Source organism: Athene noctua, chromosome 26 (genome assembly GCF_965140245.1).
Source record: "Athene noctua chromosome 26, bAthNoc1.hap1.1, whole genome shotgun sequence".
In the NCBI taxonomy this organism is placed as follows: Eukaryota; Metazoa; Chordata; class Aves; order Strigiformes; family Strigidae; genus Athene; species Athene noctua.
The window spans coordinates 3,545,444-3,565,570 of NC_134062.1; the positions used below are offsets into that span (position 1 = coordinate 3,545,444).

At 49.3% G+C, this 20,127-nt stretch overlaps 1 protein-coding gene across 3 annotated transcripts in view; it reads left to right on the forward strand.

Annotated features, from left to right (window-relative positions):
• The window catches only part of GRIK4 (glutamate ionotropic receptor kainate type subunit 4), a 209,835-nt gene that overhangs the window by 69,531 nt on the left and 120,177 nt on the right, over window positions 1-20,127 (forward strand). For all 3 annotated transcript variants that reach the window (XM_074927244.1, XM_074927245.1, XM_074927246.1), the window contains exon 2: window positions 3,873-4,004. In XM_074927244.1, the coding sequence (XP_074783345.1) occupies window positions 3,923-4,004 (82 nt within the window). In that variant the 5' untranslated portion in view covers window positions 3,873-3,922. The remainder of the gene's footprint in view (window positions 1-3,872; window positions 4,005-20,127) is intronic.

A 20,127-nucleotide genomic window follows, 5' to 3' on the forward strand; every position in this document is an offset into this window, starting at 1 on the left:
TGTGCTCCCTGGGTATTTTGCAAGCACCTCCATCAACCAGATGCTCTGTGGCTACGGGTCGTAGGAGCCTGTGTCGTTCTGCTGGTGGTGAACCCCAAGGTGTAGTTCTATTGCTGACAGCTGTTCCCTGGGTTCGTGCTCAAAAATCAAAGTACTGGGAAGCCGTTCTTAGCAGTGGGTAATGCGTTAGGTGAACGCAGCATCCCTCTGTGCTCCATGTTCTAGGTAATTACAACCCTGCCGCTCACGTAGTAGAGCACAGCGGGTGCCCTGTATTTATTATTTAGCTTTGCTATTAACTCTAAGCTGGTGATGCAAAGGCAGCTGCTTCTCTGGGAATCTCGTAATTCGCCTCTTCACGAAACCAGGCTGCAAACAGGAGAGGTGGCCATGAGGTCTGTCCCTTGGAGCTGGAAGTCATGGGAGCCTTTCCCAGACCTTGGCTGTTCGTAGTTTGCCTGGAGTCATTGCCCTTGTGCAGTTTCTTTGCAGAGTCTAACGTGAGAATCACCCGTTTCAGTGTGGTGATCCCGTAGCACTTTGGCAGAGACCAACGGGGATGTTAACTTCAGCATCCTCCTCAAACGGCAGGCAGACATTTCCCTCCGCTACTTTGGCTGGAAGCTGTTGTTTGTTTGGTTTTTTTTTAAATCTGAATTTCCTTGCCTGAGTCCAGAGGCACAGTTAGGCTCTGCCCTGCTTTTCCCTCGCAGTAGCTGCCTTTTAGATGCAGATACAAAGTGTTTGCTGCAGGTGGGATCGCTGCATTTATCTGAACAAAGGCATGATCTTAAAACTCCTTGCCAGATGATATTAGATGGATGTGACCGATGTTATGGAGGAGAATGCACGCTGGTGGAGGAGGCGGCTGGTGGGGAGTGTAGCCAAAGGCTGTCATCTCTCTGTCCCTCCCAGAGGAACAAGCTCAGCACTGTGGCAGGGAAACCTCCTTTAGCGCTGACATCTTCTCAGGCATCTTCTTGCATCTCTGACCTTTGTGTGTGGTTGCTTCTCTTATTCCTTCTCATGTTGTGTGAGAAATCTGAGTGTTTGCCCCGCCTTTCCCTCAGACCAAGCTGTACCCCATGTGGTGCCATTCCCTATGACCCTCTTGGCAGGGAAGGGTCCGTCCAGGGAAGGAATGAAGACGGGGAGCGGACACCCTGCTAAGGATGACGATGCCGTGCAAAGCATCAAAGGTTTCAGCTATTTTCTGGTACAAACACCTGTTGAGTTGCTCTTTTGAGCAAAGAGGGGACGTGTCAGTGGCTGGCAGACTGCAGGGGGCTGTGGTGGGGAAAGAGCAGGGACGAGCAATGACTGGTCTTCTCAATCATATCTCAAGTTGTGTTTGGAGCCTTTCTCTGCCCCTCTCCCTCCGATGGCTCTAGTAGCCTCTTCTAGACTGCCTTGGCCAGACAGGAGAGGGCGGTGGAGGAGAAAGTAGGCAAAACACATCCGAGGTTCTAGATCAGATGCTTTGCCCGTCGGGATGTCGTTAATAGCCACTGGCTGGCAAGGGCTGCTCAGGATGTTTTTTACACTGTCTGCTGGGGAGCGGCTGGGGGAACTGGGGGGGTTCAGTCTGGAGAAGAGGAGGCTGAGGGGAGACCTCCTGGCCCTCTGCAACTCCCTGCCAGGAGGGGGCAGAGAGGGGGGATGAGTCTCTTTAACCTAGTAGTAAGCGACAGGACAAGAGGGAATGGCCTTAAGTTGCGCCAGGGAAGGTTTAGACTAGATATTAGGAAGGATTTCTTTGCAGAAGGGGCTGTTGGGCGTTGGAATGGGCTGCCCAGGGCAGGGGGGGAGTCCCCGGGATCCCTGGAGGGGTTGAAGGGTCGGGCTGAGCCAGCGCTGAGGGATCTGGTAGGGTTGGGAACGGTCAGGGTGAGGTCAATGGTTGGACGGGAGGAGCTTCAAGGTCCTTTCCAACCTCGCTGATTCTGTGATTCTGTGAAGTGAGACCTAAAAGAGGAAACCAAGACTGTGAGTCTTTGGAAGTGGCTTTGGACCCGATCCTGAGTGCCACACAGGGTGCAGACCTGGAGCTCCATCTGAGGTTCCCCCGGCTCCTCTGGCTCAGCAGGGGAGGTTTGAGAGGGGATTTGTGTGTGTGTGTGTGTGTGTGTGTGTCTGCACGAGACCTCAGCGCTGCAGCGCCGGTTCTGCAGCCTGGGCTGTAATACCCCGGTGAGTGAATTCGACGTGATCCTGCTGTTTTGTGAATAACTTGGAAAGTTTTGAAATAACTGCTTCAAAGTGCTCAAATGATACGTTGCTCCACAATCTGTCTCTGCTGCTGCCAACGCTTCTAAGTAACCAATTTACCATGCGCTTAACATGTTAGGGCTTTTCCTCCCTAGGCATTACTCTGTAACTCCCGCTTAAAAAAAAAGAGGAAAATTGCCACTGCCCTTCTCAGAGGTGGCTAATGATTTCCAGGTGGTTTTTTGGCAGCTTCTGCTTTTTAAAAAACGCGTTGAGCACACAACTTCTGAAATCGGGATGCTCTTCAGATGAGCAACGGACACATGAACATGTGGTCCCTCAATTTTCTTGAACGGAGAGAATTTGGACTCAGAAGACAGGGCTGCTGGTGGGACCTTCCTGAGGGAGATGCGATCCAGAAACAACAAGCCACAGGGGCTGGAGATACGCAGGGCCTCCCTGCTCAGCCTCTGCGTTGCCTTCGTTTCTATGGCCACATCTCAATATTTCTTCTGCCTCTTTTCACCGTCTGTAAAAAGGGGATAACCCTTCTGGGGAGTGCTGAGATGAGATGGCAGAAGTCTAAATGTAATCCAAAAATAGCTGAATTGAAAAATTGCAAGTTAAAAGCTACGTCTTTCTCGAACAAAACTCCTGGTAACTTCAAAGGCAGATTAAAGAATTTGCCTGTGTCAGGACTTCAATATTTGGCCCAAGAATTAGACAAATGGAATAGTGGGAGAATGTTTGCCAGAAAATTGGAGAAGGGAGAGATAAGGTAACAGATTAAATACTCAAAGTCAGCATTTAAGGACATTGCTTCCTGTGGAGATAATTTTATCATCTTGAGGGACAACCATTTCTCCTATAAAGTAGAATTTACCCTCTACGTAGCTGTTTAAAATGATATTCGTTAAAAATTTAAGTGTGCTGTGGGAGTCTGCTGTGGGGCAACTGGTGTCAGTATCGGTACTAATGACAGGTTTGTGGATTCTCCACTTACTGCTCTTCATTTTGACGGCGTTTGGACTTTGAAAGTTAGACCTGTGTGTTGGGAGTGGTGTTACACTGTAAGAGGAAAAAAAATGGTCCCGCTCTTGATCTTGTCCTGAATGCTCTCGTGCATGACAGGGAGGGAAGGAGCTGGTGACTGTCACTGGGGCTGGAGCAGTACAGAGAACTGTTCTCTAGTTTGGGGGCCAAAGCAACAGTCTGTCTCTGACTCCCATCCCTCAAAGTATGTTGTGGTATGAAATTGTTTTGTCCTATCCTAAACCCAGAAGTTAGTATTATAGTATAAGTTGCAGGCTGCTTTAAGTAAAAAAAAAAAAAAAAAGAGGGGGGGAGGGGGAGTGGGGGAGAAAAATTAGAGAAGTGACTCAGTATTGATTTCCACTTGTTTTTGTGGAAATGCTAAAAATGCCAAAATGAAATATTTGGACTTTTCCTTGTGTTTCTTTTCCATTTTTTTGTTAGAAGCTCTTTGCCCAGTTTGACTCCAGTTCCTGAATAATTCATAGTCTGTAAATAGCTTCCTCCTCCTCCTCCTTTGGTAAATAGACTCTTTGTCCCAAGGGCTTGGCAAGCTCGGAGCAGTGTCATCCTGCTGAGTCGCTGGTTCAAGAGCCGAGGTGCTCAGTGTGCCGTGTGTTCTCTCTCTGCAGAGTTATGTCATGCCCAGACCACCAAAGGGCTCCATGAGGATTTATAGAAGATGCCCCGTGTCTTGGCGCCTCTGGTGCTCCTTCTGCTGTGGCTAATGAAGCTCGCTGCCAGCCCCCATTCCCTGAGGATCGGTGAGTACTTGCTCTGCCCGGCATTTAACCATCCTTCCACTCATGGTTTGGGCTACTCTGCAGAGATGTGCTCGGACAAGGGAAGCCAAGCCTTGCCCGGGGTGGCTGGGCTTCGTCGTATAAATGAAATGCAGTTTATATTGAGCGACGCGTTTGCATTGATTTTTACGGTGGTGTCGTAACCTGATGGGAATCTCTTTCTGTATAAATTTGAAGTGAAAGCCACTCCTCAAAGAGGCACTGAGGAATAAAACTTGCTCCCCCCCTTGATGCTCTCCTGAGCTCCACCCAAAAGGAAGTGGTTTGGTTTTTTTTGGTCACAAATTTATTTGTCCCTACACTGTTGAGCAACGAGTGTTTGAGCCCGAACTGACCCTCCTTAAGCAGTGCTACGAGAACATTAATAACTCCAGAATGCTCCATTTGTAGGAGAGTCTTACACACCTGGTCTCCTTTGGGCTTTATTTAAGTGTTCAGGACGAGGCACTGTCGTCCTCGCTCGCTGCCTGTGCGGATTAGGGAAAAGAAATGCATCCAGAAACCTTGTAATGAAACTTGCTCCATAGTATTGACACTTTGCTCTGTTGTTTAGAAAGGAAACTGCTTTACCCGACTGTTCTCTCCGGAGCTACTAGCTGGGTTTATTAACTATTTGTTGCAGATAACAAGCTAATCTATTCCTGGCCCCCTTTGCAACTTTCGCAGGTGACACTTGAAGTAAAATTACTTCTCCCCTCTTCTAGTGGAGAACGGAGCTGCTCAGAAATATAGCAAGGGAGGGTCTGTGCTGGCAGGAGTCTGGGAAGGGTAGCTGGGTGGTTTATATCCCCAGCATCTGTGATTCATGTGGAGCACTCATGCTGCATAGTCTCAGCTCCGCAGACTGCATTTCATGCTGGTCAGCAGATCCTCCACTTGAGCCAGCTGATGGGGATGGGGAAGGATGGTTTATTACCAGGATGCTGAAAGTGGAAGAGCCTTCATTATGCTTTTTGCCCCGGCTATCTCCTCCTTTCGGGAAAGTCCTGTGGCTGCTCGGGAGTGTGCGGGGAAGGGGAGCTCCCCTGGCAGCGCACTGGGCTGCAAACCAGTCTGGGAGCTGGCGTCGATGTCCACCACCTCCCCAGTGCAACCCAGGGTGAAATGGGAAGGGGTTTGAGGGGGATGGGGCTATGCTTTTGTGCTCCTGGCTGAGGACTGGAAATGAAAATCTACGCTGCACTGTGCTGGGGGCAACTGCCAGGCGGGATTGGCTGCTGCCTCCCATGTCGCAGCCCAGTGCAAGCTCAGGGGCTCCCGAAGTGGAGTTGGTGGTGGCTGTTGTGAGGCCTCGTCAGTGCTGACCCCTGAGGGCAGGCAAGAAGAAGCCGGGGTGTCTGTGTGTCCAGGGGACACGTGAGCAACTGCGATGCTGGTAGAAAATCTGTCTCCCTCCATCTGTCCAAATACGAGTTTTGTCTTCCACTGCTGGGTGAAGGAGATCTTGACATGCTGCTAGGGCCTGAGGGCACCTCCATAATAGAAATTCCTCACACACTTGATCACAGGCATGGCTCGCATGTTTGGGTCCCTTGTGCAGGGACGCACGGTGGTGGAGAGTGGAGCACGTGCTGGTTGAACGTGCAGCTCCTCTCCTCGGCACCGTGTGCCCGCCGAGGGCTGCAGGGCTGGTGGTGAGGCTGCTGTGCAGGGTTACCCAGCAACACCCTGCCAGGGCTTTGGTCTCCATCCCAGAGACCAGTGGTTTTCGACTCTCTCACACTGAGGTCATGCTCTCTTGGACCCGCCTCTCCAGTTTAAAATCTTCGTGCATTTAGGAATTCTTTCCTTTTGACTTCCCGTTGCACAAATGATTGAACTGCTCCAGACATCGTTGCTCGTAAAACTTACCCCACTGCTGCCCAGTCCAGGATGGAAATGCTGGATCTCCTTAGCCTGCACAGGGCAAGGCAGTGGAAATCTGTCTCTTGAATCCTCCTAGGACTGAAGAACTTGTATTAGGATGTTGCAAAGGCAGCGCAGAAGTCAAGATTTTAAAGAAGGACTAACGTGGGTGAGGGAATGGGAAGGAACTTTGCCGATCCTTCTAAAAGGCGCTGCAGGTCATGTCTTCTGTGACAGATAGTGTTAAATCTACGAGTGGCTGGAGACCCTGTAGTCAGGTCCCACGTGTCTCCAGTCACCTCCTGCCTCCTGAGAACGGGACACCAGCAGTCATGACCTTGGACTCAGCTGATTCCCAGACGTGAGCCAAGGCAAGAATTTACTGAGGGAGGGGAGGCTCAGGTTAGTACATATCTACTGCTTTTGCTTTGCTCATGGCCTCGGAGCTGACTTCTCTGAAATGATGCCTGAAGTAGATGGGCAAAGAGCTGAGGAGGGGGTTTGGGGTTTTGGTTTTGTTTCTTCAAGACACAGCTTTATTTTAACAATATCTGCAGCAAAAAAAAGTTAATAAAAATAAAGTGTAAAATAAAAGGAGAGAAAAAATATTACTAGCAGCTCTGAAATCATTCCCAAATGCATGCTTTTGGCAAGGCAGGAAGATATGTTATCTAGCAACATAAATCAATGCACTGCATAGAAAAAGAAAACAGACCAGCACGAACATTTAAATATTCAACAAAAATGCGAGCTAACATTTAAAATAATTCTGAAAGCCATCTGGTAATGGACCACTCAAATGCACCGTTTTATGATTAGTAATGTGAGGTGAACACAGGCATTGTCGTGTCTGGGTTCTTCACCACGTTGCTAGAAGAGATTATTGCCTGCGGCGCTTGGCTTCCAGGGTAGAAGGCGGCACGGTGGTGCTGAGTCAGGGGCACTTGGCTCTTAAACTAAGCACTGAGCTTCCCCGCTGCTGCTTTCTTGGGGTTTTGGTTGGATTTTGGCCCTGATATTTCTCAGTGGAGATTCTAGGCAGCAGATTGCTGAATCTTTTTGTACACAGTGACAGGAAGTTTTGCTAGCCTGGACAGGACCAGCAGTGAGTGTTGCATTGCAGAGAGCTTTGGAGGCATCATCTATGCAAAAAAGTGAGCAGAATATAGGCTACAGGGTGACCTTCCCCGTGCCTTTGGCATACGTAGGAACAATCTGTAGCTACGTATGCTCTATTTCTTTCCTTGATACACAGGAAAAAGCATTAGTGCAAACCTTTTTCTTTAGCCTTAAACTCTGTGTATTCCCTTCTGATCCCATCCTGGAGAAAGTCTCCTAGCTCACCTTGTTCTGGAGACCTTTGTGGGGAAAAACACTGACCCACATAATTTACCCAAATAGTGTTTTTTTCCTAAGAGCGTCTTACCAGTCTCCTCGGTCTTCTCAGTCTTCTCCTCAGTCTGTTTATCAGTCAGCTCACCTGGTCTGTCTTGGTGAGGCCTTACCTCCCAAGATGCTCAACAGTTGACTATGTTGACAGGGGATGAAGAAGCAGGAAGGAATGGGCACGTTCTCAGAAGTTTTCCAGAGCTCCAGGAGATATGTAAGGAATTGCCTCAAGACATCTTGTAGCCCTTGAAAGAGCCAATGTAGGTCCTAACAAAGCATCCCGGGAGAAAAAAAAACATTAGTTGGTGCTTGCCCAACACGTGCTTCTTGCATGCATCTGCACCAAAAGCACGAAAGGCATCAGCTGTCTTGCAGTGGGAGGCAAGGAGAATGGCTGGTGCAGCGGGCTGTGGGCCAGCATCTCCCCTAGCTCTGGTTTCCTCTGGCGGTAGAAGTAATTCTTGGTTTGTTTTTTGTTTGTTCACTCATGCTCAATAAAGTGTCAGGGAATTTACTTGAGGTATTTAACTAATTATTTACTTGGGTCTTAGAGAGCAGACCGTCAGAGCCCTGAATTGGTATTCTCTTGCTAGAGTCATTGGGTGTACGAACAGCTCATTTAAAATTCATACACGAGTCAAAGTTGTAGTTTATACGTGGCATTGCCCTAACTAGCAGTAGGCTCGGTAGCACTGGCACACAATCTAATGACAAAATCCTTGCAAGGCCTCCTGAAGCTCTTTAAAGTGCTTTTTTCTGTAACCACCTTGGTCTGTCCAAGTACCTTCCCTCCCTCTACCTTTTTCAAAAATTTATACAAAAAGCAAGATGCAGCTCTGACACTTAGGACATTTTGTTTGGTGAAACTAGTGTTGTTCTACCCCATACCCAGTGAAAATACATTCACCACTTGCTCAGCTGGTAGCTGAAGCAATCTGCACTGCTGTCCCAGTGCTTGTGGCGGGGTTTCATCCACCAGAGAAGCATTGTGTGATCAAAGTCCACAAATCCAAAGTGATGGTGGAGTGTCACTAGAAGTCCCAGCCTGGGACATTTGTCCTTGTTTCTAGTCTTGTATCCAAAAATCTGGGATAACTAAAGGGCTGTGAATCTCCTACATCTGCTGTGACTGTGGAATGGTAATGTCAAGAAAATGTTCCTGGGATGCCCCAGAGGATGTGGAGTCGTGGGAAAGCACTGGCATTCAGCTGTGCGTGCTGAAGCATGTGGGGAGAGGCAGATTGGAGACACGCATCCATCTTTTTCCGCATCACCGCGATGGTATAATGCCCCTCTATTTCCTACCTATCACCCTGTCACAGACCTGTGTAGCGGAGCATCATTTATGTGGCCTTGCATCCCTGTGTTTTTACCCTCCTGAGGTGTTTACGATACTGAGCTTCTCTTGTAGTGAGCTGAAGGCCCCGTAGCTGCACAGTGTGCTTCTGCCCTGTCCCGGGCAGTTTGTACCTTGGCGTGTCTGAGCCGGAGGGCTGAAGCAAGGATGAAGCATTGAGCATTAAAAATGTGTAAGGCAAAAATGAGCGATAATGGCAATGAACAGAACTGTGGACCACTTAATTCAGCTTCCCCAACTCCCAGAAGATATACATAATTCTCCTAAAGGCACCGCAGAGAAGATCCCACAAGGCAGCATGTTATTTAGCATTAACATTTTAAAGGGTGATGGTGCCACTGGTGATGAAGGTGCAGTCAGTTCCCTGGATGCTGTAGAAGAAAAACGGCGATGTCAGCTCCTGTGGGCAGGTACAAATGCTTCCTCCCAGGGGCACGGTCTGAGATGGGGAGAATCATGACTGTGCCCTTTACGGCAGGCGGGGAGGGTTGTGGCTCTGTGGTGGGGTGGCCTGTGCCAGCCCCAGTACCCCCCTCTCCTGCTGGCAGCTGGCTGACGTGGCTTGAAACTCCCCTTCCCTCGCCTGTGCAGAGGCAGGGGAGTGAGTTTAACACAGACAAGGCACAAACTCCTTTCCTTAGGCCGTGCTGCTTTCTGGCCTATCCATCTGTGGGTGACGCCAGCGCAACTGCAATAAGCTGCTGTCCACCAATTCGCTGTTCCCTTACCCTGGCTTTGCACCCAGGCGGGCTCCCGCGATCCGTTTAAAGCAGAGAAACAATCTCCAAGTCTCACATGGTGGTGCTGTTGCTGGAAAACCTTTCCACTTGTAATTACGATGAGCGTTTAAAGAAAACAAAGCTTCTGGTAGGGGTTAGGTGAGTCTCTGGCCAGCTGTCCCAGCAGAGTGGGGGCAGAGGCGTTAGGCACTGGGGGTACAGCTAAGGGAAGGCAGCAGACTGGAGGGGAGGAACTGGGCTGGAAACAAAGCGGGTCGCTGAGATGTGTGTGATTAGCTGGCTCCTTTGTGCGTGGAGCTAACTGTTTTTAAAGGATTAAAAATAATCCTTAAAAATCCTTAAAAAGAAACCGTTGTGAGCTGCGGGGCGCCAGTGCCCGAGGCTGTGCCCACACGTCTCGGGGGGGGGAGCGGCACTTGTTGGACAGACCCTTTCAATTCCCGTTTGGACTGCTAATACCAGCCTGGCTTGAGGAGTGGGGTAGGAGGAGGGTGTAGCTGCTCGGGGGGTACCTTCTGGGCACAGAGGGGCGGTGGAGGAGTTAACTGCAAAACGTTTTCCAAGTTCTGTCTGGAAAAATAAGGCAGGAGCGGAGGGCTGCCCCCATGCTGCGGTGACAGGAGCAGGTGTGGGCTGCAGCTAGGTTGACGGTAAATGTGGGTAGATGCTTTCCATGTGTATGTTGGGGTCCTAGTCTCTAGGAGCTCAAGCTAGAGGCTTGCCCAGGGGTGCCCCATGGCTCCCCTCAAACCCACACAGTAGTCGCCTGTCTCCTGGAGACCTGCCCTGGGATGTAGCCCACCACCACTCCCAGCCCTTGGAGCTGCTGAGAGCGGTGAGAGGTAGAGAAAAATACAATATTTATTTGTTAACTCTTTGTCCTTTTTAATTTTGTTTTCATTATTCTTCTAGGAGAGTGATGTTTTATTTATGTTTTCTGAGTTATGTGCATAAATCTTTATTTTTAAAGAACTCACCCGTATAAATGCCAGGGGCTTTCAGCAATGCCTTGTCTAAGACTTGCCCTTGGATTCTTTGAAGTTCTCCCCAGGCACTGCTGTGTTACAGTGCTAGGAAGAGTGGCTAATGGTGGCCCATCTCCTAGCCATATCTTCCCTGTCCTGAGCGGTCTGGTAAAAGCAACTGAGCCACAGAGGCTACTTCCAGGATACAAGGAGCTTTTTTTTTTTTTTTTTTCCTCAGCAAAAAGCAAACAAAGCTATTCAAAGAGGGGCTGCATGCTGCTGGTGACTGTTACGGTCTCTTATCTAACCTGTTCTCTGAAATGATCAGGTAAAAAGTTGTTTTCTGGAATGCTTTAGAAGTTGGATGCTGGGGAAGAGCATTGGGGCTTCGCCGCGCGTGTGCTCTGAGGTTGGTGTCTGAGGAGAACGTGGCCTCTGGGCGGTCACCCGGCACGGGCAGGGGATTGCACGCTCTTCCCGCTGCCTCTGCCAACGTGAGTTTTCCTGGGGATGCGCTGAGCAGCTTCGCTGCCTGCAGAGGCAGGAGGCTCATTAGCACCATCGAAGTGCGAGCGAAAACTGCGGGAGGAAAGCGAGCGCTTCCGAGTGAGGAGCTCTGGGAGAAAGCGGGTGGGAATCGGGTTGAGCTGCAAGCGAGTGTTTGAGCAGTACTTGAGGGCTGTAGAAGTCCTCCATCCCTGATTCATTCTGCTTTTATTTGAAGCAGTGAGGGGCCTATTTGGCTTACAGGCTGAGGACTGGATACTAAAGAGGGGAGGGAGTGATGTTTTCCTCCACCGTGGGATCAGGGTTGAATGTATTTGGCTTAAAATCGACCGAGCCACATGCTCCAGGCAGCCTTCAGGGAAGAAAGAGGGGCTTGGCGCGAAGCGGGGGGACCTGCTCTGCAGTTGGTGGCTCTGGAGGGGAAGGGTGTCCGTGGCATGTGCCCAGTGCTGGCGAGGTTGCCCCTTGCCTCACCCGTGAGATCCCTGTGGGAGGAGAGGGGTCTCTCTAGGCTGGGGTTTTGCCACATAAACCATAATAAGCTCCTGGTCTCCAGCTAAGGAATCCAGCACTACCATAATATGAATAATAAATAATAAGGAGATTTATATCTTAAATCAATGCCACAGGGCGTGGAGCGAGGCGGGGTGTGGATTCAGCGAGACAGACTAGCTCTTTACGTGTTCTGCACCTCTGTGGCAGAGTTATTTTTACTGATCTGTTCCTGTTCATTAATGTCTGAGAGGCAGGCTGCATTATCCATCCCAAGAGGCCTTCAGCTTTGTTTTGATTCATTATATATCCACATACATATTATATAGGTATAGATCTCTGTGTGCAGAGCATCTGGATGGGAAAGTCAGCTGGTAGTTATGGAAAAGAGCCATGTTGCTCAAGTAGCAAATCAGCATAGACCTCTATTTTATTTTTTTTTTTTTCCATTTAGTTGTTTAATGGACGTTACTTGCTCACCCGCACAGGCAAAGCTGTGGTGCACCTGGGCACAGCAGCCAGCTCCTGCCCCTTGCTGGACTGCTTTGTAGATCTGGAAGGTGACTGGGTTCAAACTAGGTGTTAATTCAGCAGGAAGAGGAAAATTTGCTTTAAGGAGAGGAGCCAGGGAGAGAGGGGCTGGTCACCGAAAAGGTCATCATACATCTCCCTTACAGGCACAGCCCTGTGCAGTTGCAGGGGGGGGTGACAGAGAGCAGACCTGGGTTTTGCTTCAGAGGTCTGATTTTCTTTTTTTTTTTTTTTTACTTTGTTCCTGAGCATCGAATATTCTCCCTGAACCAAGGATCAGGATCTGAGAGCCATATAACCTGGTTTAAATACTCTTACTGCCCCTGGGCAACACTTGGTGTATTTAGCTGCTGAGCCATGTTAATACAGATCTTTTTGTTTTGTAGAGCGAAAGTTAGTCATAGCGAGAGCTACTCTGTCGTTTCTTTCATTATTTTTTCATATATATATATGAATAAAAAAGTCAATTACATGAATGAAGGATGCTTGGTTTCGTGCCTAAACAGCTGCCAAAATTAATTCCAGCTCTGAGCCAAACTCAGCAAAGCTGGAATTTCTGCAGAAAGCTCCAGTGCGGCATGAGATAGGTTTGTGCATTAGTCTGCATTACAGATTACTGCTGCCCAGCCCCTCGCCCTTGGCTATCCGTGTGGGCAGCTGAGGAAGGATGGATTTCACACACTCTGTGATGAGCTTGACTTCACTGCAGAATGAGCCTGAATTAAATTTCCTTAGCAGACCCTTGCTGGAGTGCCACCACAGGGCAAAGCAGGGCTCACTTGATAGAGAGCAGCTGTCTTGGCAGCTCAGAGCACCTGAAAACTTAGTGCCAGCGTCAGCAATACTTTGAGCTTCAAATTTCTTCCTCCCCGTGGACCAATTAACTTGCATTTAAAGAACCACCTGAATTAAGCAGGAGATTTTCTGAATGTGGACAGGAGCTGGGGTGAGTTACACAGTTTGAATAAGCACGAAGGGGAAGCAAACCCTCTGTCCGGGCAGCAGCTGCTGGTGTGGGAGGGCAGGGAGCAGCCAGAAGGCTGGTGACTGAGGATGGGGCACTGGAGATGTGGCTGAAGAACATAGCTGCTTACTTTTAGGGAGATGTGTATCTGTAGCGACTATAACTAGCGATCTGAAGGTCATTTTCAGGACGTGAGGTGGAGGATAGCCTTGCAGATTAAGGCAGTGGCCCAAGTTTCTAAAGGTGAGTCGAGAGAAAGCCAAAGTTGTTACCTGTGAGCTGTTACAACCTTTCCGAGAAGGCGAGCAGGAGGATGGCAGATGGGAGGAGGAAGACAGCAAGGCAACTCCAGCTTGTAACAGTCTGTTGGAGCAGAGCTGAGATCCTCACACTGTGAGTGTCTTTCTGTTTGAAGCGATACACCTTGTGCTCAGAGGTTTATTCCTCGTTCTCCTGCTGTGTAACTCTTGGCAAGTTCACTTGTCCTTGCTCTGTAGATGGGTGGACCGCAAGCTGAGGGGCCAGCTCTCCTGGATGCAAGGTGTGCAGCGCTCCGTGAGGTGTTAACACCCTCTTGCTGCTATTAGGCACTACAGGGCTGTTGGGCAACCTTCCCAGAAAAGGTGCTTTTGACCTGAAAGGGCAATTATCTCAAGTGCCCCTCTGCAGCTATTGCTCGTGGCTCAGTTTAAGATAAACACACCCCTGTAAAGCTAAAAGCCTAAATTGTCTTGGCTTGGGTTCAGAAGCTCTAGCTCTTGATATTCAGGTGTTTTGAACCTATAGCATTTGAAAAAGTCCCAATCCCAGAAGTAGAGAACAACCTGTTGACAAAGCAGGTGAGACAGATCCTGGCTCCCTGCGTGCTGGTGACCCCTACACAGGGCTCTGGCCTGTGTGAGGGGTAGATCCTGCCCTTCCCCTCAACGCCTTGCTCCCATCTTTTGTTCTCCCTCACGAAGGCCTCACTGTGATGAGACTGAATCTACTGGATTGAGACTGCTGAAAAAAACGCCAAGGAAAAAAGGAACCATGGAAGAACTTAAATGAATTTTCGTGTGGGATGTTGGCTATGAAAGCACAGAGCTGTAGGCTGTGCTGTTGGGCAGGGGAAGCAACGTGCATGTGGGAGAGATGGGGGCAACACCCAGGGCACAATCCACACATAAAATAGCCGTGGGCAGTCAGAACAGCTGCCCTCAGCCTGCATTTTGTCTGTTGTCATCCCAGTGGATGATGCCAAGTCTAAGGTAGCATCACTCCCCAGAGCCCTTCTTTGGGGTGTTATCTCTGGAGAGGAGATGAGTGTGGGAGGCCTGAGAAGCTCTTGGCTGGAGGAGAGCTCCTGAAATGAGGAAGACCTGGGGGATGCACAGAGATGAGTGCTCATAACCGGTTGTGACCAAGAGTGGTGACCTGGAGCAGTGGCAGGGCACGGACCACAGGGCTGGCAGGGACTTCCCTGCGGGGAGGGACGTGCAGACCTGGTGCTCAGAGGGCTGGGGGAATGAGGGAGCTCTGTGGCCCGTGGATAAATCAAAAATGCTAAGCTCAGTGGGCAGAGAAGCAAAGAACGCAGATGCTCATGTGTCAGCGCAGAGGTGGACTTGAGCGTGGAGTTAGAGGGGAGCAGTAGGGGGGATCTGCAGTGGAGGAGCAGCTTAGCCCGGTGGTTGCCAGCTCTGCCTCGACCCCTGCCAACTAAGGAGTGTGAATGTAAGAGGGCTGCGGGGAGGGATGGCTCATTTTCCCAAAGACACCGCTAATGAATTCCTCTTGTACCTCCAGACACTGTAGGGGTTTGGAGAGACTAAATGGAACTTTATGTGAAAATGATGGCTGAATGTCAGTTCTGCTGTTGAAGCCAATTTGAGAGCCAGAAAGTGCTAAAAGAATTAAGATTGTTAAATGGAAATAAGTCTACTTGGTTGAGATGAAATAGGGTTTAAATGAGTGAAATTATCTGTGGATTACCCTTGTTAGAGCACTGCCTTATTTAATAAACTGAGTTTTAATCTGCTGCAGGGATTCCTGAAGGAGAAGCTTAGCCTACAGGGGTACATGTATGCAGTGAAGGGGAAGGACTGGCTGCACCATCATCCTCCAGAACGGAGCCACAAGAGTAAAGGGGAGGGAATAGTTTGCCCATGAGTGCTTTGTACTTTCATAAGGATCTCGTTTGCTGCTCAGTGAGCGGTTTGATCTTTGTTCGAGCTTCTTGGGTAGTTCTTCTCTTTTGCTGGCAGAATAGGATGGCTGCTGCTTCCGGTTAGGTGATACCTGCTCGAGGTACCACCTGTCCTAGGGAGCGTTTCTAGTGCTGGCACTTGGTGCTTCCTGGGGTAAATGTAGTCAGCCCTCTCCCTGAGTCCTGGCAAGGGATGCTGCGAGGGAATGAACTCCAGCTGTGCTGAGGAGGGAATGACATTGTGCTGGAAATCTTGAAGGCTGCAATTTCATTGCAAACAGAGAGTCTAGTAATTATTAATGGGCCCTGATTATCTGCTTCTGCAAGAGCAGATCTGTTGCAGAAGAGCAACCAGGTACTCTTAGCTAACTTTAGCTGGCCATCTGACTTAAAGCAGATGTCACCTGTCAACTGACATGTGTTTCTGACCCGTCTCTCTTTAGTGATAGTCATGAAAGCATAACTGCTCCAGATGCTTTTCAAATTGTCCACGGAGGGAACGACCTGATCTTAGTGCTGAGCAGACATTTTTCAGCACTGTAGGACTCTGCTCTTGGCTACTGGAGCTGGTGCCTGAGCCCAGGAGCTTATGGCATGCAGGAGGGGCACCTGGCTTAGAGGGGAGGGTCTGAATGTGAGGTGCAAAAGGAGGAATGGGGCTTCTCAGTCATGTAAGGTTTCAGAATATCTCGTGTTCTGTACTTGGAAAATTCAAGAATTTTCAAGCTCTTTTCAGGCAGTTTTGACAGAGAAATCAACTCCAAAGTCATTGGTGGGTGAGGAGTCTCAAATGGGAAGCTCATCTGGGGTCAAACTCCAGCCCCTGTAGGAGTCCCTGGATATCCTGAGTTATGCTTCTATCTGTTTAAAGCAGACTGTCTTCTGTAAAATATTACACCTTTGGTAGCCCTTGTTGTCAGGAAAGATGATGAAACTGCTTATCAGGCAGAGCTGAGCCACTGCCTGCCAGAGCCTTCCCATCCTGTATTTTTGCCTCTTCCTGGGATTGTCCTGGCAACCTTGTCTCTATAAACTCTGAAAGTTCTTGCATCTCACACTGCTAAAATTGTGTTCCGGGAGGAAGTTAGAGCTGGGATAGCAGGAAGAAGGCAAGGAAGGGGCTCTTATTTGCCCGTATGTTTTTCTCTTGCTGGGGAGATTGCTTTTCACCACCCCATGTGGTAGCACAGAGCAGACTCACTGGAGCTAGTCTGTATGTGCTGTGTCTTCTGGGATTATTCTTGGCTCCGTATCATAGAGGTGCAGGCCAGGATAAATGCCTGAGATCTAGCCTGAGGCTCATCCCATGTGAGCTTAAGACTTCTGTGATCTTCTTGCCAAGCCCAATAGATAATGAAGTCTGAAAAGTCAGAATGTGGTGTCATCTTGGGTTTGTCTGGGGATCTCCACGTTCATTACAGATTCCACCCCCTTCCCAACCCTGATCTGTGGTGGTTTTGCTTGGCAAGAAGAATCCACTCACCTGCATCTGATAGGATCAGCTGCCCCATCTCACTGCTAGAGGGTTTTGTAGTTGTCGGCATCTTCCAGGATTTCTGCTTCGAGATACCTGTGTGTGCACACCATGGAGGCTATCGGGTGTGCTATTGAACACCACCTTGTATCAGATCTGATTCACAGACATCTGATTTTACCACGGCAAGACGCCCCTAGTCATACTCCTCTGTTCACCCTGCAGAATGGCGTTCTGGTCATGTTCAGCTGCCCCACACATCTTCCCACTTGACCAGCAGCAGATGTCCATTCTGCTGTTCAGCTTCGACACTTCAGAACGTTTTGTTCCACATCCCGTGCACAGGAGATAGCTTGGCAGTTGCAAACCTTTAGCATTTATTATCTGTATGTTTCTATCCAGTTCAGTGGCATGTGGAATATTTTGGGGTGCTTGTTTCGTTGGGGGCCCTAGCACAGCGAGAAGAATTACTTTATTATTCCAGGCAAGCTCAGAAATACCACGATCCCACAAGACAAAGCAAAAAAAAAAACCCAGTTGAGTTTGCAATGAAATATCTTGCAGTACTCCTGCAAAGTCTTAGGTGTCCCATGCAATAGCCGCTCCAGGTGCCTCACCAGCCCCAGTTGTGCTGTTTCCCTGTGGAAGCCGGTGTTGGGCTTTTGGGCCCAGGTGAGACTGCAGTGGCTTTGTCCGGGCAGCAAACAGTGCCCTGAGCCGGGCAGGTCTCAGCAGAGCTTGCCTCAAAGTCCCCAGCACGACCAGTCTTTGGGAGGCAGTGCTATGGGATAGCTGCCTACTGGGTCTGGCAGAAAGCAAGTGCTGTGGTTGTCCAGCTTGGCATGGCTGAGAAGCATTACCAGGGTAGGACAGGGGTCTGAGCACTTGGGTTTTGGAGCAGAAAGCTTGTTTTCATTGTAATGGCTGTAGCTGAAAAGCCTGTTCTTCTCTCATGCGTTTAAATCCCATGGAGCTTCTCGTTAGGAACAAATGATGCCTCAGGCAAGTGGAGCTATAGAAAAGTAATCTTTATTAAGCACCCTCAGTGGTCAGAGTTACTTGATGAGCTCCAGAGTTTTATTTGCAGGCAGCTTGAGTTGCCATTTAGCAGGAAAGCGCTTTGAACTCCTTCCCTTCCCCGTCTCTAGGTTACTATTTTCTACTTCTGCGTGTTTTCAGTCCCTACAGCCCTGCAAATACTGCTGGTAAAACTGTTGGTTCTGGGAACAAAGTGAATGGAAGAGTCTGGGTGTGCACAGATCAGGAGCATGCAGCTGTGCTTGGAGAAGGGGATACAAGGTGCCTGCAGCGCATCGTGAGTGGCCCTGAGCAGGACCCGGGCGCAGCCATTTCCATGGGAAAGGGTATACAGAAAGCACAGATGGATGTGGGAACATCTATGGGAAGTTCTGTCTCTGAATGTTTCATTGCTGCATATTTGGGGGTAGGACTGGCCACAGGGAGAGCAGCACGTCCTCTCGGAGCCATCCTCTCTGCCTGTCTGTGCTGGCATCTCTGGTAAGCTGCACGGCTGGTTGTCTTTCATCTCTGGACTTTGCAAGTTCTCCACAGGTGATAGAAAATGAGCTCTAAACTGTAAGCGCAAAGGCCAGCGACAAGCAAAATAAATTTAAAACAGCATCCAGCCAGATGCTGGATAGTTAGAGGGAGAAGGAGAAAACAGCTCGGAAAAAATAAAGCAAGACGTGGGGTGGGAGCGTGAATGTGGTGCACGCCTCGGCTGCGTGGCTGACCCCAAGAGCTGCGGCTCTGCTGCCGCACGGGGCTGTGGGGGATATTTCTAGATTGACGTGGAGGCAACCCCAGCCTCGCCCTCTGCTTGAGCGATATCAGGGCATCTCAAGGTGAGTCCAGGAAGAAAAGGGAGAGAGAAAAATTAATCTGCGGCCGCTGTACTTGGCTTTATGAAAAGGAAATGAAGGCAGGAGACTGAAAACTTCGCTGGCGTCTGTCTTGTCAAGCATGTGAAGCTGACACAACAATGGAGTCGTTGCAGGCTCCTATGTAGATACAGGCTCTTCTTTTTTTCCTTTTTTTTTTTTTTCCCCCATAATATGTCTCATTTACTTAATAGCCTGTAATTGCTCTGGGGGAGCAGTCACTGTTTATCAAATAAGAGCCTCTTGGTCCTGTCAGCCAGCTGACATGGTCCACAGGAGCTTTTTGGCATCAGAGTTGAGCGCCTCTGACGAGTGCAGCTGCGAGGAGGGCTCGGTAAGCCCCTTGCAGAGGTCTCTTGGCAGATGCTTTCAGTCCCCCGAGCTCCGCACTGTGACGGGAGCCTTTGAGGAGGAAGACGTTTTCCATGGCACTGGGGGCAGCTGTGCGTTGCTAGAGATGGCTTTGAGCTGGTGATGGCCCCTCTGCTGCCATTGCTTCTCCTCCTCCTCCTTGCCTGGCTCCTGGCCTTTTGGATGCCAAACTGCAACGGGTCGGTGGCTGTTTGTTGTCCTGGGATTTTATTGCAAGGAAATGGGAAATCGTTTTCAGGCGCTGGCTAACAGCTCAGAGAGTCTTTGAGCAGGAGTTCGTGCCACTAAGCATGCTTCTGAAAGATGTGTCCTGATGCTTAGAGAATCAGTGAACCTCAAAAAGATTTGGTGGCTTGGTTTAGAAGAACACTGGCTTTGAGAGTTTCCTCTCTTGCTGCTAAAACAAACCACCTGTAGCATGAAGCTTGGATGCTTTCTAACACCGAAAGGTGAAGTGAGAACAAAAATAAAATCTAAAAAACCCCGCAGCAAAGCTCCAGAAGAAATGCAAGAAAGAGCATCTGTGTGAATAACACCCAAAGCCCTTCTGAAAACCAGTCATTTGCTGAATATAGCTGTACACTTTTGTTTTAAATGTCCTGGCTCTATTCTTTACTCTTCCCCACCCTTCCATCTGGAAACATTCCAGCATTATTCGTGCTTGAAAAGGCAGAACTGCCTCTCTGTGCTGAGCTGCCCGAGCTACAGCCAGCACCTGCAGGGAGCCGTGCAACAGGTTACTGTCTGCTTGCTTTTTTTTTTTTTTTTTTTTTTTTTTTGCTGCCTTCTGACAGGAGAGCAGAGCAATCTGTGTAGCGACGTGCTGCGTGCTGTGGGGATGTGCATCCTCACCTGCTCCACTCGCACAAATCAGTGCGACCTTCCAGGGCCAAAGCTCGCTGGGAGCTGCGGGAGCGCAGGCTCCGCTCTGAAACGTGATGGTAGTTCACTCTTGATGCTTGGAATATCACTGCTGCTCTGCTGGTTTTATAGCCCCCTCTACTAGAGCTGCACCAAGCACGTTCCCCAGTGCTGTAGGGAAAAGTGTCACTCGCTTCCTGACCAGAAGTTTCTAACCACCAGCAACATCCTTCCCAGTTTTGCAGTGGGCTTGAGGGGGTGGAATTCTGCTTTCAGTTGCGGAAATGGAAAACACAGTGAAACTAAATGCAGGCGTTACTTTTTCTTGCACCTCTTCTCTCTTTCCCTTCTGATTCTGGCAACTTCAACCAAGTGGGTTTTGAGACATCTGGGTTGTCTGTAAGATATAGCCATCTCCAGGAGAAATACCAAAGTCTCTCTTTCCATTCTCAGAAAATGTCTCCCCGGGTAGTAAATCTGAATGTATTCAGTTAAAGG